Source organism: Ovis aries, chromosome 10 (assembly GCF_016772045.2).
Source record: "Ovis aries strain OAR_USU_Benz2616 breed Rambouillet chromosome 10, ARS-UI_Ramb_v3.0, whole genome shotgun sequence".
NCBI classification, from domain to species: Eukaryota; Metazoa; Chordata; class Mammalia; order Artiodactyla; family Bovidae; genus Ovis; species Ovis aries.
The window spans coordinates 71,699,885-71,722,648 of record NC_056063.1 but is presented as its reverse complement, the minus strand read 5'-3'; the positions used below and the strand labels follow the sequence as shown (position 1 = coordinate 71,722,648).

Genomic DNA, 22,764 nt, shown 5'->3' with positions numbered 1-22,764 from the left:
TATTTCAGTGAACTTGGACCTGTCTGAAGGGTAAAGGGTGTAAGTTTACACTTAAGAGACAACTAAGTAATTTTGAGCCAAATTAGATGAGAGCAGAGAGGCTGATTTAAGGAAGGAAATTTGGAGACTTGGACTATAAATCTGGACTCAATCATTAATTCTGTGGGTGACAATATTTAAACACTTCAGGCTTAGTTTGTTCATTCTGAAATGAGCAAGTATAATGTTCAAAACACTGTTCCTGTGAGGAAATGTGTTCTTAATGCCAGTCTGCTGATTTACAAAAACCACGACCCATGTAGCACAATCCCTTTATTTAGTAAGAAAAATGCCCTAGAGTTCTGAGGAAGCTGAAAGACACCAGGAACTGCTTCAACAGATCACCAACTGGAGCCACTGATCCAAACAAAGTGTCATACTTTATAAAAATGTTTGTTTACTCCTCAAGTTAAAGAAGAAAACCAATGATCAAGTGAGAATAATGATATGGTTTAATGATATAACCACAATGGAAGAGAATACGGAAGTTCCTCAAAAATTAAACTTGAAATTATCACACAATACAGAAATTATACTACTAAGGATATACTCAAGAAAAACTAAAAATGCAAACTTGAACAGACAATTTAACTCATATTCATAGCAGCTATGTTCACAATAGCTAAAAGTTGAAAACAACTGTCCATTGACAGATGAGAGAATACACAGAATGTTGTACAGACCTATAATGGAATATTATTCTGTCTTAAAAAGGAATTAAATTCTGACACCTGCTACAACGTGGATGAACCTTGCGGATATTGTGCTACAGGACATAAGCCTCACACACACAAAACGACAAACACTGTATGATTCCACTTAACAGAGGTACCTACAATAGTCAGATTCCCAGAGAGAAGAAGAACGGTGCTGGGTAAGGGGACAGGGGTTGGGGAGTTAGTGTGTAATGGGTGCAGAGGTTCAGTTTGGGAAAAACAAAAAGTTTTAGAGATGAATTATGGTGATGGCCACCAACAAACTGAATGTACCTATTGTCACTAAATGCTACATTGAAAAGGAGTAAAAATGGGACATTTTATGCAGTGTATATTTCCCCACAATTAAAAAATAAAAGATCAATGATCAAAAGCCAAAAGTAACTTTACCAAATTTGTGACAATGTATTAATAAATAAATGGCAAGTCATTTTTATTTATGATACCTCCCAAAGGATCATTCAAAACTCAGCTGAAAAGAGCGTGAAAATGCTAAACGGGCCATGTTAGGAGTGGCAGATGTGCAGCCTTAGAGATCCCCTGGAGATCTGCCCCAGCCTGGAATCCATGGTGTAGACAAACTACAGCTACAAGCTTAGCAGCCACTCCATTTCTAACATTCGACCTGGTTTCTTCCCAGGACCAGGGATCCGGAGGTGGGGCCCAAGATGAACCACAAATGTTCAGAGGGGCCTTTCAGAGCTGCTCTGTAGCGCCAGCTTTTGTGCCCTAAGCAATCAGCCCACTTGTAACCTGAAAAGAAGTGTCTTGTTTCTGCAACAGCAGGACTCTAGATGCAAGGCTGTGCACAAGGAAATTTGTCTTTCCCATGATTCTGAAATTTCAGATTATGTCAATGGTGTAATCCCCACAATTTCTGAATTCATATAGGAACCATCTTTTGGGTATAATTAAGGCAGCAAATGAACATCTCGGGAGATGGTTACATTAACATAAACCAACGTGCCAGGTCAGATCACATTTCCAAAAGGCAGGACTTCAAAATGTTAGAGGAAAGAGGAAGAAAAACAGGTGGACAATGGCTCACCTGTGCACCAAAGAGTGAGCTTTGACTAAACCATCACCTCACATCTAACTTAAAGCTTTCACAATGCAGTTCTGGTAAAATTCGTAATTATTATGAGAGTTATGGAGAAGGAAATGGCAACCCACTCCAGTATTCTTGCCTGGAGAAACCCATGGACAGAGGAGCCTGGCAGGCTATGATCCATGGAGTCACAAAGTGTCAGACACAGCTGAGCAACTATCATTTACATGAGAGTTAAGCATGACCTGAAAAGACAAACATTTAGCCGATTTGTGGGGAAATCTGAGTATCCATCTCCTAAACGGTTAAAGATGCAACAGAATAACAAAGATGATGTTGGACGGCAATGAAGACCCTGACTGGAATGCGTGGGCGCTGCTGAGATTTCCATATCACCCAGAAGGAAACCAACTCAGATGCTGCTTCCAAACAAGACAGTGAGATGCCAGGTCTCCAGGTGCACACAGTACCGAGATGCATACGACTCTGCTCAAGGAAAGATGAGATGACATCTCACTTTTCTGCTGACAGAAGTATTCCAAAGAAATGGAAGTTCTAGATAAGCAGCAACCAGGTAAAAGAAGCAATATTTTAAATTTAAGCTGTTTGAGTTTATCTTTCAATGAGGGCTATATTTATTAATAAAAATTTCATTATGTTTAAGGTTACCACATGATGCTTTTATATAAATACACATTGGGATATGATTATTATAGTAAAACCACTTAAAGTATCCACTACCTAATATAGTTATCTGATTTTATATGTGTGGTGAGAACATTTAAGATCTACTCTCTTGGAAAATTTCAAGGCTACAATACAGTCAAATAAGGATATTTTTATTTTTATTTTTATTTATTTATTTATTTTTTAATTTTTATTTTTACTTCATTTTACTCTACAATACTGTATTGGTTTTGCCATACATTGACATGAATCCACCACGGGTGTACATGCATTCCCAAACATGAACCCCCTCTCTTTTAAAAGCAAACAGTTTGAGGCAAAAAGGTATCCAAGATTAAATTTAAACAGAACCCTTCAGCTCTTGACACTTATATATCTGTGGCAATACCTTTGTAAAGATACCTGAAATCCTTATTCCTTTTATATCAGTTAGGCCAGAGTAAACTGCAAAATAATTCCATGGCATTCCTCAATACAAAACCTCTGAACACATTAAATCAGTTCTAATTAAAAGTGCTATGATGCATACTAAAGATAAAAGGAAATATTGTACTAAAGTAGCTTAAATGAAGAGCAACAAATTCTCTCTAGAATGAATGAAACAGTGTAAAATTTCAAGTTTTATCTCAAAAACACTACTATTTTCTTAAATATCATTAGCAACAATCACATCCATAGAATATAGTGAGTGAGTCTATATTTGGCATGAATTCTCTTTATATTTTCTCTAATTAATATAACTATATTGAATATAATTAGATGGGTCTTTTAAAATTATAATCATTCCCTTTCTCAAATACAGTCTCTGCTTCTAGATATAGTTTTATAGATCCAATCTTCTAAGTTACCTTTTAAATACATATCTGATGTAAAGTAAGGTTTTAATGAACAACAACAAAAAATTTCTATAAAGAGCACTATGGGATTTAGGCATGAAGACACTGAAAATCAGCTTGATACTTTTGATGCTTATTTTTAAGTATTAATTTAATATTAAAATATATAATCTAATATTAATTTAATATTACAAATTTAGTGGGTATTATGCAACAGCCTATGGCTAAAAGTTATCAAGGGCAGCCCTCACGTGATCTCAAAAGAAAATTTTTCATTATTTATTGGTAAAGTTTGCTTCAACAACAACAAACTTGGCTTGATGCAAATAGCAAGCTTCTCTAGGAAGGTGTATACGATCCCAGTTATTTAATTTTTAGTTTTCAGAGAACTTTCCCTAAATGTTCCTGATGCTCCAGGGGAGGTACACACTGTGGTACCCAGTGACACTCACCTTGCTGTAGATCATACGGCACACGGCTACTCTCAGCCTCATCCCCACGCGCTGCATGTGGTAGAAGTACAAGTGGTGCAGAACGGCCCACACGAGCACGCAGGCGCTCAGCCCTGCCGCATAGCCGTAGGCTTCGTGCAAAGCGGCAGAATCGCTGGGATCGTAGTTTTCAACATAACTAACCATTTTCCCCAAAAATATAGGCTGAACTACTCTGGTGCCTTCCTAAAAGAAAAGAAAAAGGTCTTAATTAGAAAGGTCAGTTTCTTTGAATATAGGATTACTTTTGGCATTAGCAATTAAAAATACATTTTGACAAAAAGCTACATTCATGGTTAATTTAAAAGAAAAATATGCAGATCCACTATCTCCTATAAGACAAGCGGCAGCAGTTTAACCCTACGGCAAAATTTTACATTCAAAGATAGTAAGTAAAGCCGTAGTACCTTATGCCTAATACAGTGGATACTCAGTATAAATATCACAACCAGTGCTTTAGAAGTCATTTGGCACAATACAAGTCAGCCTTAAGATGAATAAGGAAAAAGGTGGCAGAAGAAGAGGAAGAAATCTGCTTCCATTTGAATTAGCCTGCTGGCAGCCTACCCCTGACCCTGTCCTCTCAATGTTCTAGCCCAACAGAAAGTCATCCTGGTTCACATATGGGAGACATGCTTTCATCACCTTCTTCAGGAATCTTTATGAACTGATACCCTGACACAAACACCCACTCCTTTCCATCCCAAACTCCACATGTCTGTAGATCAAGAGTAAAGAAATCAGCTTCAGTTGGAACACCACAAAGAAACCAGGTTTGGCAGCTCTGCAGGCTCTCAGCACCCGAGAGCACTGCCTCACTATGTTTCTACCCTCTAGAAGTTGAAATGTTCCTTGGAGTAAAAAATTATACATGGCGGAGGCCAAGTTAAAAAATTATGTTTGATCCCTAAGTTGGAAAGATCCTCTAGAGGAGGAAATGGCAACCCACTCCAGTATTCTTGCCTGGAGAATCCCATGGACAGAGGAGCCTGGCGGGCTACAGTCCTTAGGCTTGCAAAGAATCAGACACAAACAAGTGACTGAGTACAAGTGCACAAGTTTTCCTCTAGGAAGGAGCAGTCATGGCAATTCAGAAAGGTGATGAAAAGTATAACACACAAGGAATTTCCATTCTGGCATAAGCTGCAACTATTGAAAACAGAAAATTGATATTATGCTCCATATGAAAAATAACAGCAAGCAAAGAACAATTTTCCAGTAATTTCTCTCTAAAAAAAAAAAAAATAGCAAAATAGTGAACAGCACAAAATTGTGAAAACAGAATCCCAAAGTACATATAGAGAATAAGAATGCACATATTAAATATGATTCTAGAACACATAGGTCAGAAGTGACTATGGCCCTCAAAGGTAGACTGAGTGAATCCGTCCCCTCCACACACAAGGAAAGGTTAGAGATAAAGAGTCATTTAACAGGACAGCTATCAGCAGCATTTGTAATCTGTGAATATTTCCATTTCTGGCATTTGGTAAAACTGGCTGAGGCAAACCAGGCAAAACATTTTCTGACTACCAGAAAATTAGCTCCTACAGATGCTCAATGCTCTGTTCCAAGTATTAACTCCAAATCAAATAGTGGTGTGAATCCCAAGGAAAGGTCCAATTTCAGAAGACTCTCTTTGTCTTGAGGAGTCTCTCAGAGAGGCAAGGAGTGGCTGTGGCTGAGGACACAGACACTTTTAGCAGCATTCCCAGGACCAAAACCCACCACGTGTACACTGGGTGTGAGCACACACCACCAAGGAATTCTCTCATCTGCACATTCCCGATTCTCACCTTCAACTAATAAGAGATAAAACAACTGAGAAAATGTTCATTATCAACCATGCTGCTGCTGCTGCTAATTTGCTTCAGTCATGTCCGACTCTGTGAGACCCCATAGATGGCAGCCCACCAGGCTCCCTCATCCCTGGGATTCTCCAGGCAAGAACACTGGAGTGGGTTGCCATTTCCTTCTCCAAAGCATGAAAGTGAAAAGTGAAAGTGAAGTCGCTCAGTCATGTCTGACTCTTAGCGACTCCATGGATTGCAGCCTACCAGGCTCCACTGTCCATGAGTTTTTCCAAGCAAGACTACTGAAGTGGGGTGCCATTGCCTTCTCCCATCAACCATGAAATTAACCAAATTAAAATGTTCCTGATAAGCAGGAACAGGGTCAAACACTGCCCCCCTTAAACCCTTCCTCTTTGACATCAATCTATGACCACACGTATATTCTTTCCACAAACCAATTGAGCATATAGTTTCATTCTTTCACAAGAATTCTTCACAAATCTGAAATGATAAATGATCTTTAAAAGAACCAAATTTAATACCACCACATCCATTATTCAGGAATATCTGAGAGTTGGAGTCTCTGAGGCAGACTTTTTTATTTTTGGCATACAATGTGGCATGCAGAATCTTAGTTCCCTGACCAGGGATCAAAAACCTTGGCATCTACTATGGAGAACAATGTGGAGATTCCTTAAAACACTGGAAATAGAATTGCCATATGACCCAGCAATCCCACTGCTGCGTATACACACTGAGGAAGCCAGAACTGAAAGAGACACATGTACCCCAGTGTTCATTACAGCACTGTTTACAATAGCTAGCCATGGAAGCAACGTAGATATCCATTGGCAGATGAATGGATAAGGAAGTTGTGGTATATATACACAATGGAATATTATTCAGCTGTAAAAAAGAATGTGTTTGTGTCAGTTCTAATGAGGTGGATAAAACTGGAGCCTATTACACAGAGTGAAGTAAGCCAGAAACAGAAACACCAGTACAGTATATTAATGCATATATATAGAATTTAGAAAGACAGTAACAACAACCCTATATGCAAGACAGCAAAAGACATATAGATGTAAAGAAGAGATTTTGGACTATGTGGGAGAAGATGAAGGCGGGACGATATGAGAGCATAGCATTGAAACATATATATTACCATATGTAAAATAGATGACCAGTACAAGTTTGATGCATGAAGCAGAGCACTCACAGCTGGTGCTCTGGGACAAGCCAGAGTGATGGGGTAGGGAGGAAGGTAGGAGGGGTAGGAGGGGGGTTCTGGATGGGGGATCAAATGTACAACTATGGCTGGTTCATGTCAATGTTTGGCAAAACCACCACAACATTGTAAAGCAATTAGTCTACAATTAAAATAAACAAATTAGTTAAAAAAAAAAAAAAAAACACACACCTGGCATTTGCACCGGGGACGCCAGGGAAGCTCAAGGTAGACATTTATTGGTAGAGTCCTTGGTATACAGCCTCATGAAAGCACCTGAAAATGGGCCCTACATTTGGCTTCTTAGGGTAACTTCTTACAGGGTTAGCTTAGATGCTAGAACTTTTGAGTGGGTAGAATTCCTTCTCCATGTTAATGCACTTGAAGCATTTTTCAGGCAACTTCCTCATATCTCATTTATAGGGGAAAAAACCCCACAAAAATAGAAACACGCTATCAAAGTTTTACCAAATGCTTGAGTAAGACATATAAGCAGAAAAGAGTGGGCTTGTAAGAAAAAATGAATAGACAGAATCTTTAGAACCAGGTGAGGGGTGACAAAATGTAGAGTTGATAACAATCCAAAGATAAGGAGGAAAAGCAGTGAGCCTGTGGAAACCATAACCATCAGGATTCCAGACTACTAGCCTTCACTTGTCTCTTACACAGTGGTCTTCATCCTGACTGCACCTTAGTGTCACCTGGGAGGGGATAAGTGCACTTTGACACCCAAGACCCAGCCTCCAGAAAGTGGTTTAGGTTCAACTGATTAGGGTGGAGCAGATCCCTCTCCCTGTAGATTCTGGATGTGGAAACTAACCCCATATAAGTATCTGCTAACCTCCACTATCGCACTGTCATGGCATCAGAGCCTGGAATGGCTGCAGACCTGATCTGCAGGAATTACAAGGAATTACAATGATCACAAAGACTTTTTATCAGAGTTCCATTGCACAATTCATGCTTCCAGAAAAGTCCAGAGATTATAGTATTGAAATTGAAAACATTCATGCACAGTTGGAAAAAATAAAATATTCAGAAAAAAAAACTATATTTAAGAAACATTAATAAAAAGATGAGTCAAAATTAGCCTGGAAAGTTATCTATAAAAGGAGAAGGAGAATTAGAATAGAGCTAACAATGATATTGGAGAAGGCAATGGCACCCCACTCCAGTACTCCTGCCTGGAAAATCCCATGGACGGAGGAGCCTGGTAGGCTGCAGTCCATGGGGTCGCTAAGAGTCGGCACAACTGGGCGATTTCACTTTCACTTTTCACTTACATGCATTGGAGAAGGAAATGGCAACCCACTCCAGTGTTCTTGCCTGGAGAATCCCAGGGATGGGGGAGCCTCATGGGCTGCTGTCTATGGGGTCTCACAGAGTCAGACACGACTGAAGAGACTTAGCAGCAGCAGCAGCAACAATGATATCAGACTTCTTTAAGTAACCTTTTCTTGATTTTGAAATCATGAAAACATTATACAGAATTATGATTATAAATAACTAAATTTTTAAAAAGCAATTCCTAAAATTTTAGAGTGAAATTACATGAAATTACATAAACATATACACCCATCCTGTTGGTTTGCAGAGCCACACAAAAAAGAACTATCAAAAGTGATTTCAAACAAAATAATTTGAAAACACATTCTCTGTGTGATATACCCAAATGAACACAGTATGAACTCCAAAAGAAAATGAAAAATATTAGATTGCTTTCAGAAGTCACTTTATAAGGTAGAACAAATGAATAATTATGTTGATATCATTGAGAACTGGGTTTAGACATTGGACAAAGAGAATAGATGATGGGAGAAAAGAGAACAATAAACTATGGAAAATTCTGAAAGAGATGGGAATACCAGACCATCTGACCTGCCTCTTGAGAAATCTGTATGCAGGCGTGGAAGCAACAGTTAGAACTGGACATGGAACAACAGACTGGTTCCAAAGAGGAAAAGGAGTATGTCAAGGCTGTATATTGTCACCCTGCTTATTTAACTTATATGCAGAGTACATCATGAGAAACGCTGGGCTGGAGGAAGCACAAGCTGGAATCAAGATTGCTGGGAGAAATATCAATAACCTCAGATATGCAGATGACACCATCCTTATGGCACAACATGAAGAACAACTAAAGAACCTCTTAATCAAACTGAAAGAGGAGAGTGAAAAAGCCGGCTTAAAGCTCAACACTCAGAAAACTGAGATCATGGCATCCAGTCCCAACACTTAATGACAAATAGATGGGGAAACAGTGGAAACAGTGGCTGACTGTATTTCGGGGGGCTCCAAATCACTGCAGATGGTGACTGCAGCCATGAAATTAAAAGATGCTTACTTGGAAGGAAAGTCATGAGCAACCTAGACAGCATATTAAAAAGCAGAGACATTACTTTGTCAACAAAGGTCAAACCATAGTCAAGGCTATGGTTTTTCCAGGGGTCATGCATGGATGTAAGAGTTGAACTATAAAGAAAGCTTAGTGCAAAAGAATTGATGCTTTTGAACTGTGGTGTTGGAGAAGACTCTTGAGAGTCCCTTGGACTGTGAGGAGATCCATCCAGTCCATCCTAAAAGGGTTCAGTTCTGGGTGTTCAATGGAAGGACTGATGTTTAATCTGAAACTCCAATACTTTGGCCACCTGATACGAAGAACTGACTCATTTGAAAAGATCCTGATGCTGGGAAAGATTGAGGGAAGGAGAAGGGGACGACAGAGGATGAGATGGTTGAATGGCATTGCCGACTCAGTGGACATGAGTTTGGATAAACTCCAGGAGCTGGTGATGGACAGGGAGGCCTGGCGTGCTGCAAAGGGTTGCGATAGGGGTGCAAAGAGTCAGACACGACAGAGTGACTGAACCGAACTGAAGCACAATAAAATGAAGTAAAAACACTAGTGTCCTGCTTTTGAATTGGATTGGAAACACTCATATAAACATAATTTTTTTTACCTTTAAAAAATGTATTCTAACTTTATCTAATGAAAAAGCCAAGAAAAACAATCAAGAGCAGTAAGCTCCTCTACCAACCAGACTATAGTCTATAAATACCATTTCACTCTAAAAGAAGACAGGGCTGCTTGGAGAAATGGATGATTCCAGAGCTGAGCAAATGCTGTACAAAATGAGATTAAAACATCCTGTCCCACTGGAAACCACAAAACAAAACAAAAAAAAGACAATTAAAAAAAAAAAAAAACTAGCAACGACTTCTAGAGTATGTGCAAAATACTTAGGACCCAACCTGAATAGACACCCATTGCCCAAAGATGGCCAAATGTTTGCCTAAGCATAACAAATGAAGTGGACTGAAGCAGGTCAGAAATGCTGAAATCCGTGAGCTCAAACTGACGTTCACAAAACCAAACCAAACAAACAAAAACTCACTAGCCCCAGAGGAGAACCAACTTATCATTTTGAAAACAGGTTTTAAAAAGTGAAAAAATCATTTTCTCCTACTCGCCCTATTTCAGGGTCAATCAAAGAACTTAGAATATCCCGATTTCGCAACCCTAATTTGCAATGAATTAATGGACTTTGAGAAAGGATCATGAATAGCTCCTAACATTACAAACACCCATTCTGTGAAGAAAGCTGAGCGCCAAAGAATCAATGCTTTTGAACTGTGGTGTTAGAGAAGATTCTTGAAAGTCCCTTGGACTGCAAGGGGATCCAACCAGTCCATTCTAAAGGAGATCAGTCCTGGGTGTACTTTGGAAGGACTAATGCTAAAGCTGAAATTCCAATACTTTGTCCACCTCATGCGAAGAGTTGACTCGTTGGAAAAGACTCTGATGGTGGGAGGGATTGGGGGCAGGAGAAGAAGGGGACGACAGAGGATGAGATGGCTGGATAGCATCACCGACTCTATGGACCTGAGTTTGGGTGAACTCCAGGAGTTGGCGATGGACAGGGAGGCCTGGCGTGCTGCAGTTCATGGGGTCGCAAAGAGTCAGACATGACTGAGTGACTGAACTGAACTGAACTTTTTATGGTGACAGTTGGTAACTAAAATTACTATATACTGTATCAAATATTAAATCACTAATGATGTATACCAGAAACTAATAAAACATTATAAGCCAATCATACTTCAATTAAAAATTTCTTTTAATTTTGCAATAAAAAACTTACATATACTCAGAGAAAGAAAAGAAAATAGGTTGAAAAGCATCACCCTCAATTGTAACTCAGGGTCATCACGGTGGGTATTACTGACGCCTAACGGCTAATGCGATGTACTCAGGAACCAGCAGGGAGCACAGCAGGTCTGCCCTGCAGGTCCCCATCCACTCTAATCAGTGCCCCCTCCTCCTCTCCCTTGCTGTATGGTGCTCAGTGGTAGCTCTCAGCCCACAGTATCTTTGCCACCAGCAGCCACTCCTCAGCCTCCTGGGTTGAGCAGAAGTGAGAGACACATGGAAGAAAGGGTTGGGGAATAAAGGCAAAAGTCCATTGCAGCTTGCTGTGAGTCAAGGCACAAAGCCCACTGTGGGACTCAGAGGATTCTGTTTACTTCCTGCCCATCAGCTGAGCTCCAAAGTGAAGATTTACAAAAACATGTGCTTCCCAACCTCCACCTGGACCAGAGACCATCAGTAAAAGTGGCCTCAGACAAAGGCCAAATGACCAGACAAGACAAAGCCACTTCTTAGGGTCCTGGGAAGAGGACATAACTCCCAGTCACTCCTCCCCTCTCAGAGGAAGGGACTGGGTGAACCCACTCTGGCTCTCTGAGGTCACCCCCCTTACACACCAGCAATGGAGACCTCACCTCTCAGAGAGAAGCGCTGATGATCTGGGGAGGTGGTCTCTGTGACTCAGGCCCAGGCAGAGGCTTCAGGCTCCTCCTCTCCACCCTGAGGGCCTCGGGCAGGTGGGGACCTGTCCTCTCTACCCACAGTACCCGTGGAGGTGCACACAGGGGCCAGGGGTGCTGGGAACTCTCCGGCTGTTCTGTTCTAATTAGGGGTGACCTACAAGGGCTCCACAGCCTGGTACTTGTCTCTCTGAGCAGTAGAGATACTTCTCACTTCTCATAGGATAGAGGTTTTCAAATCTCAAAATCCTGAAACCTAAAAGCCTTACCCTGGACTGGCGTCACCCTGCTTTATCCCACTGGTGCCACCAGGGGTACCTGGGAAGCCCTGCTCATGCTGTGGCTGGAAAGATCACACTGCTTGGGACCATAGATGATCCACGGGCATTCTGTGCACCCAAGGAATTGAAAGAGGGCTGGAGGTCACCAAGGAAATACGTTTTTGTTTTACAGACTTCTGGGTTGAGTTTACATTTTCCATTGTCTAAAATACAAAGACCAACAAGCGGTACAGCTAGATCACAACTGGGAAGTTGCTTCATAAAATCAATTATTTAACTAAGTAGTACTGCTACTAGTACTAGCAGTACTACTACACAGATGAGCCTCTACATTCAAGGTCCTCTACTCCCCACTTCTCCACCATGACCATCCAACAACTAATCTCCTAAAAGAGAGGCTAGAGGGAGCTCTACCACTTGCACCTTATGCAGCCCCCAGGGACATTTCTGGACCCTCAGGTGGCTCAGATGGTAAAGAGTCTGCCTCTAACGCAGGAAACCCAAGTTTGATCCCCAGGTCAGGAAGATCCCCTGGAGAAGCAACCCACTCCAGTATTCTTGCCTGAAGAATTCCATGGGCACAGGAGCCTGGCGGGATACAGTCCATGGGGTAGTAAAGAGTTGCACATGACTGAGCAACTAACACTTTCACTTTTGGCAGGATGTATTCCAGGGGCTGGACAACTTTGAAACCAACACTCCCAGCACCACAATGGGGCAGATTCGCTCTCAGGAAGAACTCCGGATCCTGCAGCCTCTCCCTCTATGTCTGCTTCTCCCATGAGCTGCCTCAGCCAAGGACCAAAGCTCATATTAGGATGGGATCCACCCGAGGCTTAGCGACCCCACCCAAGGAGCCAACAGCCCAGGAGAGCAAGAAAAACCAGCAGCTCAGTTCAAGCCCAGCCACATGGGCTCTGCTTTGAGACCCACTTGACTTTAAGACTCTTTATCATCTGGTACCAAAGAGAAACTAGAGAGCCAGGGACAGCAGAGAGATCTGCTCCAGGATATGATCCAACATTAAAACCTGAGGCCACTCATCCAACCAGGCACCTGGCATGAGCCACAGGCAGACACTGAGGCCCCAGGGTCTCCTGATAAGCAGAATTCATGAGAGCTCTGCTGTGTGTGGTCAGGAAATCCTGCACAAACAGGCCACACCAGCTTGTCACCTGTGTATTTCAAACACAGACTTACTGTGACTATGTGGAAATACCATCACTGGAATAGCTGCACACAGGACAAAAAAGGGCTGGGACAGCCTGAAGGGTGCCTGTCCCCTCTCCCACCCCCCATCTTTCACAAGGCCCTGCAGTACCTAAGTGGTCAGTGCCCTCTCTAAGGTGGCACTCTGCCCCACATACCCTCTGGCACAATGGCTAGTCTGCTTCTATCATCAATGAGAACTCCATCTCCCAGAACCATCCAGTCACCTGTGAGCTGACAGATTCTCCGTCTCTCCAGTTGTGTGGGTCAGACATCACCTGCCAAGCTGCCCACTGCCCACAGTTCCCTTAAGTACAACACGGCCTTTAAACAAGAACCATGATGCCCACCTGTAAACCACCTGGCCCACCCGCCTCAGCCCCACACAAGGGACTGACGACAACTCACATCTTCTCCACCTAAAACACCCCTTTCACAGCAACTGCATCTTCCATCCCTCCTGCCCTCACACACTCACAGCCAGCCCGTGTCCCTAAGGCAGCGCCAAGGGACCACGGAGAGCACGAGCCACACAGAGGGGTCTGCAGCAGACCCCCAGCAGGCTCAGCCAGGACAGGGGGCTGACGGCACTGTGTACCCAGGCGGACTGTCCTCTGGGGGATCTTGACCCAGGATCTTCAGGGTCATGGGGGTCACTGACCTCACAACATCCTGCCTTTAGTTTTCCCTGCACATCCCCTCCTCCACCCTCTGCCAGTGCCAGGCTACCAGGATCCCCCTTCAACCAGTGATCTACCCCCACAGCCAGGATGGAAACCAGCATGAAGGTGCACAGAATTCATGGTGAAGTTGAAGCTCCTCCCCACATAGGGGTCTGGCCTGGATGACCTGGCCTATGGGGAGGGGGCCCCCTGGGGAAGGGGGTGCCAGGGACACCCCAGGGAAGAGATCTTGGGAGCTCTGGCAGCTCCAGCCCAGATGCAAGGCCCCAGGTTTTGTTCCACAGGAAGGGGATGATCCTTTCTTAGAAAGCATTTATCAGATGTGACCTGGAAAAGTCAACAAATACTTGCTGAGCAACTGTAAAATGTCTTACATTATTCTGGGCTTGACTCCAAGTTTGAGTGAGTAACAGTTGCTCAGTCGTGTCCAAATCTTTCCAACCCCCTGGACTGGAGCATGCCAGGCTCCTCTGTTAATGGAATTCTCCGGGAAAGAATACTGGAGTGGATTGCCATTTCCTTCTCCAGGGTATCTTCCTGACCCAGGGATCGAACATGGATCTCCTGCATTGCAGGCAGACTCTTCTGAGCACCAGGGAAGCCTACTACTAAGAGATATTTCTAAGTATAAGGGCAGGTCAGTTTAAAAAGTATCAGCAGATATGTGTTTGACTCTATCTTACAATCTATAGGCAATACATTAGAATATGTAATGAACCCATACACCTTTTCCAAAGGAATACCTGAGACAGAAGCAGCAATAAAGTTATAAATGATAGTCATCAATCAGATGAAATAATTATGATGAAACTTGTCTCTTTCAAAGAGATGCGGACTGGGCAAGTGGTCAGGAAAGAAATATAATGTGCTTTTAACTTTGTATGAAAAATAATGTTCAATTCCATGTTGCTGAACATAGTTCTGTTGTTGCCACATAAATCCTCTACTTAATGTCTGAATGCTTTATTAAAACTCCGCTTCTGGCCTTTGTTTTGGAATCTGTTACATTTGTTGCCATCTTCTCATCTCTGTCCTCTGAAGATTACTTCCTCCAAACCACAGGACACATATTCCCTGAGGTTGTAAGATATTCTTTTGGTCCAGGATCACTCAGCATCTATACTCAGCACCAAGAACATCCTAACATGGTATAAAATATCTTTCCTTTCCGGTGCTATCTTTTCATTACACTATGTTTTAATCATTAAAAGAAAAATAGTAATTCCCAGAGGTCAAGTCTTTTAAGCACCTTTCTGTTCTAAAGAGAACAGAGATTTACCCTTAGACCTTAAACCACTGTCCTCTCCCTGCCTCAGTCCATCCATCTCAGGACTGACCCACGTACACTGAAATGCAAAGCACTGTATGGAAAAGCTTTTACCTCAAGAAATGTTAACATTCCCCAAACTAAGTAGGATTTCCCGTAGCACTTTATGATCGCTTTCGTTAAAGAAGGCTCCCGCGCATCTTGCTGGGCTCTCAACACTTCTTGATCCCAGTACCTGCGAAGAGAGACAAAGCACAGTGAGGAACAGCCCTGCCGCAGGAAAACAGGGGAGGGACAGAGCAGAGGACAAGCCTCCACTCCAGTGCGCTCCATGGCTGCCCATAGATGCTGGCTAACTGCTCGCAGGGCTCCCGAAAAGATAAGGAGTGCAGACACTGAAGCACCAGCAAAAGCACCAGACCAGGTCTTCAAAGAAAAGTCCCAGATTCTAGAAACAAGTTCCTGCTAAACATTGCTGAACTCACAGGTCATGAGCAGCTCAGAAGGGCAGACACTGTCCTCCAGGCACCCCACCTCTGGGGACAGAGCTAGGTCTCCAGGGACATGGCTGTGGGCTCCCTCCATGTCCACTCACACAGGGAATACAGGCTCCTCCAAGCTCCAAAGTGGGCTAAGCCCAGGGTCAGCATGAAGGGCTGAGGGTTCAGTGTCAAGAAAGGAGGCTCAGAAGACCCAAGAGGATGGCAAAGCTCTGCCCACACCTTTAGCCCCACGTAGAAATTCTCATTCTCCCTCCCTTCTCCCTGCTGCCTGTGCTCACCCTTGCAGCTCTTCTCCGAGGTGCTGGGAGCGATCTTCTGGAAGCACCGAGTACATGTCATTTGCTTCTAATTTCCGTTTGTGACCAATTTTAAATAAGGGGTTTAGCCACCTGTTAAAAATTAAAAGGAAAGTGACATACATACAAATTACACATCTTTGTCTAATTAGAATCCTACACTCATGGACACTGTTTTTTAAAAAAAAACCTACATTTTAAATGGCTTCCCTGGTGGCTCATCTGGTAAAGAGTCTGCCTGGAATACGGAAGACCTGGGTTTGATCCCTGGGTTAGGAGGATCCCCTGGAGAAGGTAACGGCTACCCACTCCAGTATTCTGGCCTGGAGAATTCCATGGACTGTATTGTCCGTGGGGTTGCAAAGAGTCGGACACGACTAAGTGACTTTAACACATAACACAGGGAGAAAATTAGACATATGCTTACAAACATATAAACACATATATCAGGGTGTCAGTAAGTCACTCTGGCTTACACACAATATAACTTAACTAAAATACCCTGTTTGTGGTCTACTGAACATACATTCTACATCTACTTTAATTATTAAGAAAAATACATTTAAAAGTCAAAATAAAGTTACCTTGGTTAGGGAGCACAGAATAGAGCTGAATGGCCATTGTGGATAAGGCTGTAGATACATTCCTGTATTACCAAGCACTTAAATTTTCTGACCTGTATCAGACTCAAGGATTTTGGTATTGTTGTTTAGTAGCTAAGTTGTGTCTGACTGGTTTTGTGACCCCATGGATTGTGGCCCTCCAGGCTCCTCTGTCCATGGGATTTCCCAGGCAAGGATCCTGGAGTAGGTTGCCATACCTTCTCCAGGGGATCTTCTTGGCTCAGCGATCAAACCTGTGTCTCCTGCACTGGCAGGTAGAATCTTTATCACTGAGCCACCAGGGAAGCCCACCAGACTCAAGAATGCCTCAGTCACAGTCACATAAGATGCAACCTTGAGGTCTCAAGACCTCCTTGAAAGTGAAAGTGAAAGTGAAGTTGCTTAGTCATGTCCAACTCTTTGCAACCCCATGGACTGGGGCCTCTGTCCATGGGATTCTCCAGGCAAGAATACTGGAGTGGGTTGCCATTTCCTTCTCCAGGGTATCTTCCCAACTCAGGGATCGAACCGAGGTCTCCCACATTGCAGGCAGACGCTTTAACCTCTGAGCCACCAGGGAAGCACGACCTCCTTAGTTCAGCTAAAAACACAAAGGAAATTTTACAGGGGATCACGTTACAATACAACACCCTGAGTCCAACAGGCTCTGGACCCTGACCTCCTTACAGCCCTGTCAGACTCCCCTCATATGAGCCTCTTTCTGACCCCGACCTTCTGAAGATGTCCTAAAGATAAGTAACATCTTTCCAACTAAACTTTGTATGTTGATTTTTCTCATCATCCTCCCTATAATTAAAGCAGAAATTACTAAACAGTGTAAGACTTATTTTAATTTCAATTTTTAAATCCCTTTTTTAATTTCAATTTTTCTCTTCTCAAGTAAGCATCTTATTCTTTGTTTCAATTTCCAGTCATTCAGAGGAACGCCTCCCTGGTCTGGAAGGTCAGAAAGCATTCAGACCCAGGACAAGACAATCATTAACTGCTGTCCAGCTTATCAAGGGAAAAAAACAAAAAAACAAAAACCTAACTCCAAGAAGACCATTAGCTCTTAAAACATACATTTGGTCCCTAAATAATGGTCTGGGGTCTTGAGAAAGGTTCGAGGGATGGTGTTGCAATGTCTAGAGTAACTGAGAAACTGGGGTTCCAAGAAAACCATAAAATTGACAAACTGGACATTGTGACGTTTAAATTAATTGGTCAAAAATGGCGTATCTTAAAGTCATGTGTCAACCAAAAATGTACAGGTCAATACTAGTAAAGATATAAAACTGCTATAATCCTTGCCTTCTGGGGGCTCTTCACCCCCTCTCAGTGTCTATGCTGAGGACTTTGTATCTCTGTCTTCTAAAATAAACTTTGCCTGTGTGTTTCTGAGTTCCCGGAATTCATTCTTTGGCTCTGTGAACAGAACTCAGGTTTCACGTTTCATTATCACTTTCTGGCAGATTAATTTCTTTTCAAGTGTAACACAAGACTTTCATAAGGGCTGAAATTTTACTGACTGTGGGGTCTGCCACCTTCAGCCTCAGTCAGGGAATAAATATAGCCCCCTATACTTCCAGGAAACTCCACTAACAGCTGACAACATCACCAACCTACAGTTCAGTTCCTTCATGCCCAGGTTTCTGCCCAGGGACATCAAGGTTACCCCCATTGCCACCCCACCCCAGCAAAGGTGTATGTGTTAGTCTAATCCCTGTTTTCTTGGGGCCAAACCAATCTTTCTGAGGAGCCCTCCACCTCCAGACATGACCGACTCTAGATACAGACCATGCCCAAGGGCTCTGGGAACAGGATCATACCAGACCTGGAGGGGTCTGGTCTGTGGAGGCAGTATCCTGGATGGAAGGGCGCCACCATTACTCTAAACATGACTCAAGAAAACCCAAAGACAGTGTGCCTGAGGGTCCTCAAGGCCCCTGGGGCAAGGACCACCCACGTTGGGCCATCAACTGTCTCCAAGAAAACTCTACTAGTGGATACTGGGTTATATAAGGCACACACCCTGATCCAGGTCACATTGAGATTTTAATTACACTCACCCCACCTCCCATCTAAATAGAGCCATTCATCTAGTCAGGAGGGAGCTGGACTGGACTGGTAATGGAAGGAGCTGTCGCCCCTGTAGCATCCTTGGTGAGCCTAGCACGAGAAGCAATTTATAAAGCCAAATTTATTTAAAGAAAAAAAAAAAAGGCACCTGAACATTGGCCTGGGCAACTAAACAACACAGCTCTAACTTTAGAAAGATGACATTTTCACTGGGCTTCTGGTCTGCATGGCACTTGACCACTGCATAGCTCCTGTTTACTTGCTGGCTGATCAAGGAGGAGTTTGTGCCCTTGCAACTATTTCCTGTTGTTTCTATGTTAACATGAGTGGTCAAATAGATGCAACCTGACTGTTAGAGAAGGCTGCTTACAGACAGAGAAGGACGAATATCATATGATATTGCTTATATGTGGAATGTAAGTAAAAGCTATAAATGAACTCTTTAAAAACTAGACTGAAAGTCACAGATGTAGGGAAAAAAAAAAACCCTATGGTTACCAGGGGGTGAGAGGAGGGACCAATTGGGGCACTGGGATTGACATATACACACTGTAATATATAAAACAGATAACTAAGAAGGACCTACTGTACAGCACAGAGAACTCTATTCTATACTCTGTAATGGCCTACATAGGAAAAGAATCTAAAAAAGAGTGTGTATATGTATATATATGTGTATGTGTATAAGAGATTCACCTTGCTGTACAGCAGAAGCTAACACAACATTGGAAATCTACTATACTCCAAAAAAATTCAAAGAAGAAAAAGTCACTTGATCCAATACTCAGAACAAGAAGGGCCCTGACTGAACAAATCTGGGACAGTATCAAAAGGGTAATCTCAGCTTCCTGGGCTTCTGCCATTCTTAGGACCCCTTACAATTATTCTCCTCCTGCTCTTTGGTCTGTGTATCCCCAACTGCCTCATTAGTTTTATCTGGTCTTTATCTAGGTGTGAGAACTGGGACTTCAGCCAGGTGACAATCGTATCTATTTTAGCTATCCACTCCAGTATTCTTGCCGGGAGAATCCCATCGAGAGAAGAGCCTGGCAGGCTACAGTCCGTGGGATCATGAAGAGTTGGACATGACTGCGAGACTAACTCTTTCACTTTCACTTCCTGATTTTGTCTGAGTCTCAGGCTCAAAGGAGAAAGTTACAGAGAAAAATAAAAACTGGTTAGAACTAGCTAGGCCCAAAATTGGAAAAGGAAAAGGCAACCCACTGCAGTACTCTTGGCTGGGGAATTCCATAGACAGAGGACCTGGTGGGCTACATTCCATGGGATCACAAAGAGTTGGACACGACTGTGCAACTAACTTTCACTTTCAGGCCCCAAATGGGGAAAAACCTAACCTGCCCTAGGCCCTGAGCCTCATTTGTGCATTCGCTGTAATATATTACTATGCTAAACAGCATACTCACCCGGGCCGTGACAGCTGACAGTGGTCATGACAACAACCCACAGAAGGACTAAAAATGAGTGTTTCCTCAGTTTCAGGTCCAAACCACACCCTTGTTCTCAGATAAGTCATAAATATTCCTCCCTCTCTTGATTCAATTTCCTTGGTTTTACCTTGACCCAAATTGTGTTGAGAAGTTGATTTGTGAACTAAGAACTTGCTTCTCCATTCTTTGATCATTGAATGAAACTTGTGCTGTTCCAGTCTCACCATCAATTTAGTTATTGGCTGTGGGAATCTGAGTGGAAAAACAACCTCTTCAGCCAAGGAAACGGGTCTTAGCCTGGGCTAGGAGCCCAGCACAAGGCAGGAGACCAATCTGGTGACATCAGTTACATATACAAGGAACACTGTCTTCAGAGCCAGACTGCTTGACTTGGGATCTTTCTCCATTACTTACTGGCTGTGTGGCAGTAAGCAACTTACTCAACATCTCTGCTTCTGTGCCTTCAAGTATAAAATAAGTGGTAATAGTGCCTTTCCCTCCAGCAGGAAAACTGGAAATGGGTGCCTACCCAAATCAATGAAAAGTCCTTACCTTCCCATTTCCAGGTACACACATTTTGAAAATTCACAAACAGAAGGTATTTGGAAAGTTCCTTGCCCTGAGTGAAGTTAAGGAGAATTTTTTTCTACTTTATTATTATTTACAGTAACCACACCCATATTCCTTCTTCTAGGCCCCTCTTTCCTTAAGGGCCACCAAATGGCCAAGAGATGAAGATACACACACTAAATACACCACCATCAAAACAAGAATAGGAGCTCCCAATCCCTGGAGATGCCCTGGGGCTGTCCCATAAAAGAAGGAAATACTAGAAATTTGGGAAATATAAATGGGTTAGGGTCCAGAAATAAAACAACTAGTAATCATCCAAGTGTGATTAAAGCCCAAATGTTCAGGACTGCATAGTTAGTGGCTCCAGCTACCACATGGAACACTTCAGTTAAGAGCTTCAACTCCCTGCGCTATTTTTCATCTGTGTGTTTCCTCTGGGCTCAGGGACCCTTCAGTGGTTTCAGGACCAAATGATTCCTGGGCAGGACCACCTGCATCAAGATCATGCACTGCTTCTCTGAAGGCTAGAGATTGGGAAAGACCTCACAGGCTTCAGGGACCCTATCCCCAGAGTGATCCTCAAAGGTGGCAGTGGAGATATCCACAATAAGGAAAGGGGCCGATCAAATAAATCCTCCAGTCCTGACTGTGTGTCCCAGGCAAAAGCAAAACGTGTTCAAGAATAGTGTTCCTAATCATTAAATAAAAAACCTTTCATTTTTTTACCCACGTGAAATTTGCCACAACTAGGAACCAGGTTATACAGTGAGAGCCACACAGGGAGAAAGGGAGAGGGAAAGAAATACATGGTCATAGACCTAGGGGCAGAGGGAACCCAGTGGAGCTGGAACACACTGTCACACAGGGCATGTGGGAAAAGGTGGGGACATTACTGAAAGATGGCAAAGAAGGTGGAGCACTGAAGAACTGATGCCTTCAAACTGTGGTGCTGGAGAAGATTTCTGAGAGTCCCTTGGACTGCAAGGAGATCAAACCAGTCAATCTTAAAGGATATCAACCCTGAATATTCTTTGGAAGGACTGATGCTGAAGCTGAAACTCCAGTATTTTGGTCATCTGATGCAAACAGATGACTCACTGGAAAAGGGTCTGATGCTGGGAAAGATTAAGGGCAAGAGAAGAGAGTGTCAGAGGATGAGTTATATAGATGACATCACAGATGCAATGGACATGAACTTGGGCAAACTCCGGAGATGGTGAGGGACAGTGATCGGCTGCGCTGCCATCACGGGGTTGCAAAGAGTCGGACACAGCTGAAGGACTGAACAATGGTCCAGGGCACTAATTAGATAAAGGAAGCTGTTCATAAGCTGCTTGCTTGGGGCTGGGGGCGGGGTAGGGGGTGGAGGTATGACGCTTCAGTTCAGAACTGGGCATTCCTGAGCAGATCAGGGAAAGCCAGTAAGAGTAGATGCGGGATGTTCAGTGTATTTTGCCTCTGGGCTGTGATTCCCCCTGGGCAGCCTTCCAGCTTCCTGTGTTCTGGCTCCGGAGGGGCTGCCAGCGGCAAGGCAAGGAGACCCTGTATCTCTGCCACCAGGTCACCGGATCCCCTCCCCACCTCTGCTCCCCGCTTCCTTGCCCAGGCTTGCCCCACCTTCCCTGAGTGCAGGGAGGAGCAGGACAGCATTGGGAGGGTCCACACTTGTTTCCAAAAGGCGCGGCAGCTGAGGACTCCATGACTACTGCCTATGACGGCCAGGGGGGCGCTCACCAGAAGAACAGGCGCGAGCAGAGGTTTGCTTTCTGCAGCGGGTTGGGCTTCACCTTCGGGTACAGCAGCGGCATCGTGCCGGCCGGGGCGGGCTTGGAGCGATGCTGCTCTGCTCTGGCCTCTGTGAGGCTCCCGCTGCTCCTGGAGGAGACTGGGGGGATGTTGGAGACCAGTCCGCCTTCTGGGTCTGCTGGGCGAGCCCTGAGAACAACAAGCTTCTGGGGGTGGAGCACCCACCTACCGCCAGGTCTCCGCCTCCCGGGACCGCGCACCTCCCGGGTCGCCTCCGGGTCACCGGCTCTGCGGCTCTGCGCTGCTGTCACGGCTCTGGGAGAAGTAGGGCCCTGTGTGGGGCTGCAGGACCAAGAGGCCGTCAGGCCAAAGCTTCCAGGAGCCACAGCTCTTTGATGGAGGAGGGTAGGCT

The 22,764-nt window shown here is 43.7% G+C and overlaps 1 protein-coding gene across 28 annotated transcripts in view; it reads right to left on the bottom strand.

Moving 5' to 3' along the window:
• The window catches only part of LOC105614203 (ATP-binding cassette sub-family C member 4-like), a 264,375-nt gene extending 241,823 nt beyond the window's left edge, over positions 1-22,552 (bottom strand). For all 28 annotated transcript variants that reach the window (XR_009595281.1, XR_009595282.1, XR_009595283.1 and 25 more), the window contains exons 1-4: positions 22,341-22,552; positions 15,887-15,997; positions 15,220-15,340; positions 3,779-4,003 (exon numbers count right to left, since the gene is read on the bottom strand). Coding sequence is in view for 25 of the 28 variants with exons in the window: in XM_060394611.1 (XP_060250594.1) it covers positions 3,779-4,003; positions 15,220-15,340; positions 15,887-15,997; positions 22,341-22,414 (531 nt within the window). In the remaining 3 variants the exon portion in view is untranslated. The remainder of the gene's footprint in view (positions 1-3,778; positions 4,004-15,219; positions 15,341-15,886; positions 15,998-22,340) is intronic.
• Between the last annotated feature and the right edge of the window lie 212 nt (positions 22,553-22,764).